At 36.3% G+C, this 11,820-nt stretch overlaps 2 protein-coding genes across 2 annotated transcripts in view; one reads left to right on the plus strand and one right to left on the minus strand.

Annotated features, from left to right (window-relative positions):
- Positions 1–6,586, minus strand: part of PLCZ1 (phospholipase C, zeta 1) — a 62,659-nt gene extending 56,073 nt beyond the window's left edge. Inside the window, exon 1 of the mRNA XM_008577816.1 lies at positions 6,470–6,586. Within this exon, the coding sequence (XP_008576038.1) occupies positions 6,470–6,487 (18 nt within the window). The 5' untranslated portion in view covers positions 6,488–6,586. The remainder of the gene's footprint in view (positions 1–6,469) is intronic.
- Positions 6,587–8,415: 1,829 nt separating this feature from the next.
- Positions 8,416–9,484, plus strand: CAPZA3 (capping protein (actin filament) muscle Z-line, alpha 3). Its single transcript, XM_008577813.1, has one exon. The coding sequence runs from the start codon at positions 8,568–8,570 to the stop codon at positions 9,465–9,467; it is 900 nt and encodes a 299-aa protein (XP_008576035.1). The 5' UTR covers positions 8,416–8,567; the 3' UTR covers positions 9,468–9,484.
- Positions 9,485–11,820: the final 2,336 nt, after the last annotated feature.

An 11,820-nucleotide genomic window follows, 5' to 3' on the forward strand; every position in this document is an offset into this window, starting at 1 on the left:
AAGAGGAGAGCAAAAGAAAGGATGATTACAGGACAGATGAAGAAGGAAAAGTCAGATTTTAAAAGAAAATTAGGAGTAATGTCATAGAAATCAGGAAAGGGAGAATTTTAAGGAAAGAGGGATAAATACAATGCACGGAGAAGCTAACCAGTGGATTTAACATTTTAGATATAAAGAGGTTTTCAAGGCAGGTGTGAAAGCAAAACTCATTGCAATGGATTATTGAAAAAGTGGAGAAAGAAATGTAAAAGATTCGTTTAGTTTATCTGCTACAAGAGAAAATGTAACATGCAAAGGACATGGTGCTCCTAGTCTTTATTTTTTAGCTGAGACTAAAATAGTGTTAAGATTGTGGAGGGGCAACTAAGTAGGAAACCATAAACTTGAGTTGAAACCAAACAGAATGTAAGTGGGTACATTGATTCTGGGTGGAAGGTCCACAGGGCAGAGGCGGTGCAGGAGCAATTCCCCTCTCTCTGGCTGGTAACTTCCAATCCATTCTACACTGTTGCCAGTTTACTTATCCTAAAATATGTAATACTGCCCTACTCAAAATATTTGAACAGCTACCCATTGCCTACAAGCAGGAAACCAAAATTCCATGGTCTACCATCCAATGCTTCCATTGTCTGGCCCTAACTGACATTCGCAACTGTTTCCCACCACTCCCCTTCATAAACCCTGTACTCCAAGTCGTATTTGATAACTTGTTAGTCTCCAAGCACCGCTTGCAAGTACTTCACACATACTGCTTCTCATTCCTTAATGTCCAGCAGGATTGCCACCTCTAGCACTGCATCTTCTGCAAAAGCCCAAGTCAAATAGAGTTTCTTCTCAGATTCCCTGTTAGTATTACCCACGAAATTTATTATAACCTACTTATAAATAGTAATTTCTGCACTTCTTTTCCTACCTAAGAGAACACTTTATTCATTTTTTACCATCCACAGTTTCTAACAGAGTGTCATGCACATACTATAGATTTAATAATGGTTGTTAATTGCTTAGCAAATTTGGTGACTTAAGGTAAGTCCTATAATAACAATTCTTGAAATGAAAAAGGATACTATTTCATCCTCGGCCAACAATCAAAAGTGTAAGTTTAGATGAGCTATATGTATTGAAACAACATGTAATATTTCCTATAAAATATTTTAAGTGCTATAAATTAAAGACTATTGCATGATAAAACCTTTAAAGATTTTTTTAGTAAAATGTTAAAAATAAACTTAGGGAATTGCTGCTCAAGCCATGACTCAATAGTTAATCTTATAGAGAAAAGTTCAGAATATACTGCCAAGATCATAAAGTTATATGTTTTTTACTTAAATTCATGGTAAAAAGTCACCTTGTAACAAAATTAATGCATGTCAGAATTTATGTCAGCTACTTAGGAAATCGATAAATGTAATGCAATTTCCTATATTTTTTTAACAATCATAATTGATGCACTTTCAACTAATATGAGTATTTACTGAGTGCCTGTTTCTTGCAATGCCTGGTACTAGATATATCCATATATAATATCTTATTTAATATTTGGAACAATTCTGTGAGAAGACTATATTAGTAATCCCATTCTACAGATTAAGAAATTTGTTCACAGAGATTTTTGACACACCTGTGATCTTCTAGAGCAAGGAATCTCCATGCCCTGAGATGCTGGAAGATTTTGGTCACCAAATTAGATTTATTATGACTCATTTTATTTACTCCAGCAAAAGGTAGACCCGTGAAGTGTGGAAAGATGAGTAACAAAAGTTGAAGCAAAAAAAAATGTTTAAGAAGCTTAATCTTCAGCCATCCACAAAATTCAGTTAAGTTAAATCTTCCCTAAGCATTCAATTTAATCAACATTTTAATGCATATATGGCAATTTAGCCTAAGGCAACAAAGTATCTATTAGAGGGCCTACCATTATTTTAATAGATACAAATAGTTTATCATCATTATCATCCTTGTTTATATGTAATTTATGCTTCTAAAGTACTTGAGGTCATTTTAAAGAGGTTTTTGAGGTATTTTAACCAAACTCTACCCCTCTAATTTTTATAATTAGTGTTGTTTCCATAGCCACTCCAAAAGGTTTTGCTAAACAAAATAGACTTGCAGCCCAGCCCATGTCCAAATATCATAAATTTCAATTAGTGAGCCATTTCTGTCCTTTCATTACTATTAAGCATTCTGCATAATGCTCATAAATATGGCATATATTTTATTCAGTTCAACCTCAAACAGATACCACTATCTTGAAGAAACAAATTCAGAGCAACTTGATCATCACTATTTACAAGATTTACAGGATTTCACATTTGATACAGATTTTAATATATTGCTTCCTACCTCTATGTTATGTTGAATATGAATTGTATTAATTAGGAAGCACAAAGCCTTGGGAAAGGCTATTGGGAAAGGTATTTCCCTTGGGAAATACCATTGGGAGGAAAATCCTACAAGTAAAGGTCTTTCACAAAAACTCATGTTCTTCAAATGTGGTATTAGATATGAATTGATTAAAATCCTGATGGCTTATGGCAGTACACTGTACTTGGATTAATAGAAAGAACTCTGAAACTTTTGTTTTTCACTGCGGTCTCCTGAGAAGCACAACTTTTCTTTTTCGAACCTCCTCTTTGTGTTTTGTAAACTTGGGGCTAAATCTTATTGAGAGAAGTGGCTGTTGGGAGACAATTTTCCATGGGTCTCGCATGTTTCTATAGTTTTCTGAGCAGAGACTGCATTTTCTCAGGACTAGCTTTTCAAAGATGTTTATATAACAAACAGCTTTGATAAAGATAGAGTGTCCTTCCAGAGGAAGAAGCAAGTTTGTTTTGATTACTGTAGTTTTTAACAGANTTAGATGAGCTATATGTATTGAAACAACATGTAATATTTCCTATAAAATATTTTAAGTGCTATAAATTAAAGACTATTGCATGATAAAACCTTTAAAGATTTTTTTAGTAAAATGTTAAAAATAAACTTAGGGAATTGCTGCTCAAGCCATGACTCAATAGTTAATCTTATAGAGAAAAGTTCAGAATATACTGCCAAGATCATAAAGTTATATGTTTTTTACTTAAATTCATGGTAAAAAGTCACCTTGTAACAAAATTAATGCATGTCAGAATTTATGTCAGCTACTTAGGAAATCGATAAATGTAATGCAATTTCCTATATTTTTTTAACAATCATAATTGATGCACTTTCAACTAATATGAGTATTTACTGAGTGCCTGTTTCTTGCAATGCCTGGTACTAGATATATCCATATATAATATCTTATTTAATATTTGGAACAATTCTGTGAGAAGACTATATTAGTAATCCCATTCTACAGATTAAGAAATTTGTTCACAGAGATTTTTGACACACCTGTGATCTTCTAGAGCAAGGAATCTCCATGCCCTGAGATGCTGGAAGATTTTGGTCACCAAATTAGATTTATTATGACTCATTTTATTTACTCCAGCAAAAGGTAGACCCGTGAAGTGTGGAAAGATGAGTAACAAAAGTTGAAGCAAAAAAAAATGTTTAAGAAGCTTAATCTTCAGCCATCCACAAAATTCAGTTAAGTTAAATCTTCCCTAAGCATTCAATTTAATCAACATTTTAATGCATATATGGCAATTTAGCCTAAGGCAACAAAGTATCTATTAGAGGGCCTACCATTATTTTAATAGATACAAATAGTTTATCATCATTATCATCCTTGTTTATATGTAATTTATGCTTCTAAAGTACTTGAGGTCATTTTAAAGAGGTTTTTGAGGTATTTTAACCAAACTCTACCCCTCTAATTTTTATAATTAGTGTTGTTTCCATAGCCACTCCAAAAGGTTTTGCTAAACAAAATAGACTTGCAGCCCAGCCCATGTCCAAATATCATAAATTTCAATTAGTGAGCCATTTCTTTTTTTTTTTTTTCTTTTTGTCTTTTTTCTTGTCCGGCAATGGGATCGCAACCCTCGGTGTCGCGCCCGCCCCTCGCTCAGCCAGTGAGCTGCCGGTCTGTATGTGGGATCCGAACCCTCAGCGGGAGCGTCGCTCCACTCCCAAGCGGCGCACTGTAGCAGTGCGCCACCAGGCTGGCCCCTAGTGAGCCATTTCTGTGCTTTCATTACTGTTGAGCATTCTGCCTAATGCTCATAAATATGGCATATATTTTACTCAATTCAACCTCAGATACCACTATCTTGAAGAAACAAATTCAGAGCAACTTGATCATCACTATTTACAAGACTTACAGGATTTCACATTTGATACAGATTTTAATATATTGCTTCCTACTTCTACATTATGTTGAATGTGAATTGTATTAAATCAGGAAGCACGAAGCCTTGGGAAAGGCTATTGGGAAAGGTATTTCCCTTTGGGAAATACCATTGGGAGGAAAATACTACACGTAAAGGTCTTTCACAAAAACTCATGTTCTTCAAATGTGGTATTAGACATGAATTGATTAAAATCCTGATAGCTTACGGCAGCATTCTCTACTTGGATTAATAGAAAGAACTCTGAAACTTTTGTTTTTCACTGCAGTCTCCTGAGAAGCACAACTTTTCTTTTTCGAACCTCCTCTTTGTGTTTTGTAAACTTGGGGCTAAATCTTATTGAGAGAAGTGGCTGTTGGGAGACAATTTTCCATGGGTCTCGCATGTTTCTATAGTTTTCTGAGCAGAGACTGCCTTTTCTCAGGACTAGCTTTTCAAAGATGTTTATATAACAAGCAGCTTTGATAGAGTGTCCTTCCAGAGGAAGAAGCAAGTTTGTTTTGATTACTGTAGTTTTTAACAGATTTTGAAATTAGGAATTGTGATGCCTCCAGCTTTGTTCTTTTTCAAGATGGTTTTGACTATTCAGGGTCTTTTTAGGTCCAATATGAATTATAATTGTTTTTTCTATATCTGTAAAAAGAATGCCATTGGGATTTTGATAGGGATTGCATTGAATCTGTAAATTGCCTTGGGTAGTACAGACATACTAACATAGGATGTCTTTCCATTTATTTGGGTCTTTTTAAATTTTTTCATCAATGTTTCATAGTGTTGATACGCAAGTTTTTCATGTACTTGGTTAAGTTTAATCCTAAATATTTTATTCTTTTTGATGCTGATATAAATGAGATTGCTTTCTTGATTTCTTTTTCTGATAGTTCATTGTTAGTGTATAAAAATGCAACTGATTTTTTTGCACATTGATTTTATATCCTGCCATATTACTAATTTGTTTGTTCCAACAGGTTTTTGGCAATCTTTAGGATTTTCTACATATAAGGTCATGTGATCTACAAAAGGAATAATTTTACTTCTGCCTTTCCAATTTGAATGCCTTTATTTCTTTTTCTTAACTAATTGTTCTGGCTGGGACTTCTATGTGAATAGGCGTTTTGAAAGTGAACATCTTTGCTTTGTTTCAGATCTTAGAGGAAAATCTTTCAATTTTTCACCGTTGAGTTTGATGTTAACTTTGGGCTTTTAAAGTGCTGTTGAATTTGGTTTTTTTAGTATTTTCTTGAGAAATTTTGCATCTGTGTTTATCAGGGATATGGGCCTGCAGTTTTCTTTTCTTGTGGTGTCTTTGTCCAGCTTTAGTATCAGGCTGATGCTGGACTTATAAAATGGGATTGGAAATGTTCCCTTTCTATTTTTTGGAAGTATTTGTATTAAATTTAACTAAACCTTTGGTAACATTCACTTGTGAAGTCATTTGGTCCTGGGCTTTTCTTTATTAGGAGGTTTTTCTTACTGATTCAAGTCCTTATTTGTTATTGGTCTGTCCAAGCTTTCTAGTTCTTCTTGGTTCAGTCTTGGTACGGTGCATGTGTCCAGGAATTTCTTCATTTCTTCTAGGCTGTCCAGTTTGACTGTTCATAATAATTCACTATCATCTATGTTATTTCTGTGGGATAAGTTGTAATGTCTTCTCTTTTATTTCTGATTTTATTTTTGAGTCTTCTCTCTAGTTTTTCTTGTCTTTCTAAGAGTTTGCCAATTTTATCTTTTCAGAAAAACACATCAGTTCTATTTGTTTCATTGTTTTTTTCATTTATTTCAGTGCTAATCTTCATTATTTCCTTCCTTCTACTAACTTTGGGCTTAGTTTTTCCTCCTATTTCTTCTGTAAGTCACTAACATCCAATGCAATCACCAATATATTATTTATATGATTTTGATCTATTTATTCAGCTAATCCTAGACCTGGTGTGAGTTTTCATGTGTACTCAGGAAATTGTTCTAACCTGATAACTGGTATTATTTCAAATTTTATGAGCAACTAATTTTACCTTCTACCTAAACTTTCTTCATCTTGAATGTAAATATAGTTTGCATAATTCATTGCTTTTATTCTCGAGACTAATTTTTCATGTGTATTTTCTACAGAAAGCATACAAGTAGCTATCAACATTTACTTATATTGAATTAAGTCCTTCCTAGGGTGGGATAGGCAGGGGTGGATAGCATCTCACCTTAAAAATATGTTTCATGTGAATATTACTGCATCGAATATCTAATTTTTCAAGTAATTGCTGAGTTTTTTCTAGGTTAATTTTTCCACCTCTAAAGTCATCCCGAACCTTCGACAAAAACCACGTATGAAGAACAAAACAGTTAAGGAAATTCACACAGAAAGTCATTGAGTATTTAAAATTCCTAAAGAAATATTTCATCTCTCTTTACTGTACTTATTTTTATTTTTAAAGAATAGTCTGTTTTGTGCTTAAAACACATGACAAGATAATTGTATGACAAATAACACTTAAAACAAAATTAAGTAGTTACTGTTCTGTAGTAAACAGCACAATAAAAATACTTGGAAAGAACAAAAATATAAAAATAAAAATAGGAGAAATAAAGTTATTACTCCAGAAATAGACTGAGACATTATTACACTCCATTGCCTAAAGGCATGTACTTGGGAGGTAACTGGGCTTCAGATCCCCCTCTTACTTGACCTCTCTCAGTGTCAGTTTCCTCATCCAGAAAAGTGGGCAAATTAATATTTAATCTTAGAGAAAGAGGGAGCATTAAATGAGTTCATAATATGTCATTGAACACAGTTTCTGCTATTGAGTGTTCAGTAAATAGTAACCATGACTGATATAATTATTACTACATTAGTCAAATGTCCAGCTACATATACACCCAAAAAGCAACATTTTAAGTACCATCGAAAAGGGTTAAAAATACCATGGTGAGTGTATGTTTGGTAGGAAAGATAAAACTAAAACCATCAAGCTTACTTATTATATACAGATAAACTATAAAAATTAGGACACTTCAATTTAAAAACCAAAGGTTACAGTGAAATAATATGACAATCTATAAAATCATAAAAGATACAGATAAAATTTGTTCAAAATTCCACTCAATTTCAGATTGTTAGAGCCAATAAGCAGCCCTTACATTTAATGGCTCTGACAATATGGCAATGCTCATGTTCTTATAAGAAAAAGATTCAAGAATCTAGGGAAATTCAGAAAAGTTCAAGACACATGTTGGAAGGAAGCAGTTCCTACTTAAATGAGAGGGACTTAAGTTCAGGACTCTTCAAATGAAAAGAATAAGAGAGTCAAGTAAAGGGGATAAATTGACAGAAAGAAGAGAAAAGAGGAGCAGAAAGGACTTATGAATGGATATTTCGTTTCCATTCTTTCATGACCTGTCGTGCTGTTTCTACTTGCATAGAAGTCTCTCCCTATTACGTGTTGTCACAGATTCCAAATGTAGTTAACTCTACCCCTTTGCTGGAAAGAAATTGCTTGACACTCTTCAGTTGGCACCATCACCACTTTTCTAGGGAGAAAGCAGAGAACACACAGTGGTTTGCGGCCTTTATTTTTTGAAGCTAGCTCACATTTAAATCCCACAGAAACAGCAGGCAAGATGTAGTCCCAGCAGTACCCTGCCCTTGAAACCTTTTGGCTCCTTGCTTATGTTCCAACCGCCCCCAGACCCACAATGTTTATAAATGCAGCATCCTCTGCTGTCTGCCATTTTTCATGAGCTGCCATTGTATCTCATTTTATTTTACTGTTTGGTTTAAACCCTTCAAACCTTTTATCATAATATGCTTCCAATGGGTTTGGGCAGCTATTCCGAGGGCCTCAGGACAAATCACGCCATTGTGATACCCGAAGGTGCAAAGTGCTCTCAACCTCTCTCTCTAGAAACTTTGGGCTGCTTCTTCAGGTCCCTGACAAGACATAGTGCACACAGAGACATACCACTTTCAAAGAAGACTGTTCAGGAGGCTAATTTCTTAATATCTTCAAAATATGTATAGTTGGTTAGCTAGGCACCATGCTGTCAGGTGACTGTCATCTTTTTTCTTTTGGTCTGAACATCCATTGTGATATCATCAAATGCTCCACACTTCATAGAGAAAGCTTCTCTATGACTTCACCAAGAGACTCAGAGCTTGTCAGACTACCTGTTTGCATGGGTGGACATAGTAATCTCAAGCTTGAATGTTTAACACCTTGATGGGAAGGGTGTCTCATGGGATGTTTTCTCATCCTTTGAACACTCTTTATTTCAGAAGCTTTGCTTCTGCTGCAACCAGACATGACACTTAGCGTTCTGAGTAGGAAAGAGAAAGAAAGAGTGATTCGCAGACTGTTAATACAGGCTCCTCCAGGGGAATTTGTGAATGCCTTCGATGATCTCTGTCTGCTCATCCGTGATGAAAAACTTATGCACCATCAAGGTGAGTGTGCAGGTCACCAACACTGCCAAAAGTATTCTGTACCAATCTGCATTGATGGAAACCCAGTACTCTTGTCTCACCACAATGTGATCGGTGACTACCGATTTTTTGACCATCAAAGCAAACTTTCTTTCAAATTTGACCTGCTTCAAAATCAGCTGAGAGACATCCAAAGTCATGGTATCATTCGGAATGAGACAGAATACCTGAGAAATGTTGTCTTGTGTGGCTTAAAACTGTATGTGAACGACCACTATCCAATGGGAAATTGCAATGTGCTGAGAAAAACCATTAAGAATAAGGAGTTCTTGATAGCTTGCATTGAGGATCACAACTATGAAACAGGAGATTGCTGGAATGGTCTTTGGAAATCTAAATGGATTTTCCAAATAAACCCATTTCTAACTCAAGTAACAGGAAGAATTTTTGTTCAGGCTCACTTCTTCAGGTGTGTCAACCTTCATATTGAAATCTCCAAAGACTTGAAAGAAAGCTTGGAAGTAGTTAACCAAGCTCAACTGGCTCTAAGTTTTGCAAGGCTTGTGGAAGAGCAGGAAAACAAATTTCAAGCTGCAGTTCTCGAAGAATTACAGGAGTTATCAAATGAAGCCCTGAGAAGAATAATACGAAGGGATCTTCCTGTGACCCGCACTCGTATCGACTGGCAGAGGATCCTCTCTGACTTGAATCTGGTGATGTATCCTAAACTAGGATATGTCATTTATTCAAGAAGTGTGTTGTGCAACTGGATTATATAAAGGATTGCTCCTGGAAATTCTTTTGATCTCACTTGGTTGTGTTTCTGGGGAATGGTAATTTTCCTAAAGTTGAGCAACCCCTAGAGAGGTCTATCACTTGGCCGATGCAAGTTTATATCGAGAAAATGGTAACAAGTAATTTTATTCAGGGAATATTTACCAATAAGGCAAGAAAGAGTGGAGTAAATGTGTTTGGTAGTGGTTACCATCATAAAGGTGGAGTCATTTGTGGGAAACTAAAATAGCAGTATAGGGCCCGCCCGGTGGCGCACTGGAGAGTGCGCCACTTGGGAGTGCGGCAGCGCTCCCGCCGAGGGTTCGGATCCCATGTGGAGACCGGTTCCCCCTCACTGGCTGAGCATGGTGTGGGCGCAACACTGAGGGTTGCGATCCCATTGCCGGTCCCTGGTACAGGTGCAACACTGAGGGTTGCGATCCCATTACCGGTCAGTAAAAAAGACAAAAAGGAAAAAAAAAAATAGCAGTATAGAATGTGGCACTCCAGAAATATTACAGAGGTGGCCGGGGTTAAGGCTGTGTGTGTGCGTGTGTGTGTGTGCACACCTGTATGTGGGAGTAAAAATGACTTTTGACTTTCTTTAGAACTGAGGTGGTGTGCAAATGAAGGTCACTCGACAAACAATACTTTATTCAATTTAGTCCTAGACTAACCCTGAGAGGGTAGGTTTCAGTAAACAACATTAGGTTTGGATGTTCCATGAAACCAAATGATATCACAAATCCAGCTAAGATGAAGGACTATTAGATAACTCGGCCCCACTGCCTCTCTACTCCACCCCATTCACTCAATCCCTGGGCTTGTCTGATAACATGGTCTTCCAAATCATCTAGAAAAGCCTGACCTCCCAAGCTTGTATAGTCAAGCTCTTGTGAAGTTATCACTATAAACACAAGTGCTTACTTCATAACATGTCTCATGCTACATGTTTTGCATATGATTTTTTATCATTAGTCTGGCACTAACACTGTTTCTGTTTGCACAAGAAGCACCTACGATTTCAAGTTGTTTAAGTTGTCCAGACACATAATGTCTAAGTCCATTTGGGCTGCTATAACAAAATACTACAGACCAGGCTGGGTAATTTATAAAAAACAAAAATTTATTTCTCAAAGTTCTGGAGGCTGGATCATCCAAGATCAAGGCACCAGCAGATTCAGTGTCTGGTGAGAGCCTGTTTCCTCACAGACGGTGCTTTCTAGCTGCATCTTTGCATAGTGGAAGAGACAAGGCAGCTCTCTGAGGCCTCTTCACAATGGCACTAATCCCATTCATGAGGTCTCCATGTTCATGACAATCACCTCCCAAAGCTCTCACCTCCTAATATTACCACCTTGGGGATTAGGTTTTAATCTATGAATTCTGAGGGGGCAAAACATTCAGACCCTAGCACATAGTGACAATGTATCTGATTCCAGTGCTCAGGCTCTTGAGTATCACAGCCCTCCGTACAGGCCTGTTAAGGACTCAGGTCTGCTGAACGACAATTGAGTCAAGCATTCCACCTAAAGGATATCCCAGAAGAAACGGAACTGGAGACTGCTGTTTTCTTTCAAAATAAATCACTTGCACAGTCACCCTACCACTCTTCCCAGCAATGTTACTGACCACTTGTGTCTGCTCTTTCAATGAATTCCAAACTTAAACCTCTTTAACAAGATGATAGAAAAGCAGTAGGTCGGCCCATCTTCCCATTTTGATTATCTAGGAGCAAAGTACTTTGTATTTTGGATTCATGCAGTTGAGAAAAGATCTAATATTACTCAATAAACATTGGAGCAGACAAGAACGTATGCAAGAATTTCTAAACCTCAGCCATCTCCTCCCCAACTGGTGGTTCTTAGAGAATCTCAGGAGAGTAACCAGGGGTTTATCTTTAAAAATGCAAATTACTGGAGTCCATCCTCATATTCTGATTTTGTAGATTGGGAAATCTACATTTTTAGGAAGTATCAGAGATGACTTTAATGCAAAGGATCTTAAGACCACATTTTAAGAAATATTGCACTTATCTTTCTATTTACTTAATTAAAATCATTTTTCCACAAAACCACCACCCAGTGAAGGCCTTTCCTTCTACTTCACAGGATTCATTATGCACAGACCAAGGACAGGCTTTTATCTGTCATGTAAAAAGAGTAAAAACTCTCTAAAGAAAAACAGAAAAGAAAAATGTTCGTATAGCACTAAGATATAGCCATCTGGTGAATCCTTTAGCAAAAATTTGAATTAATATTATGATTATGCATGTGTTGCTTTTCCAGATAATTCCAGAGTAGGACCCAATGGTTTATGGAACAATTACAGGTGCATTTAGCTCCTGCTGTAACACAG

This window comes from Galeopterus variegatus, unplaced genomic scaffold (assembly GCF_000696425.1).
Source record: "Galeopterus variegatus unplaced genomic scaffold, G_variegatus-3.0.2 Scaffold1582, whole genome shotgun sequence".
In the NCBI taxonomy this organism is placed as follows: Eukaryota; Metazoa; Chordata; class Mammalia; order Dermoptera; family Cynocephalidae; genus Galeopterus; species Galeopterus variegatus.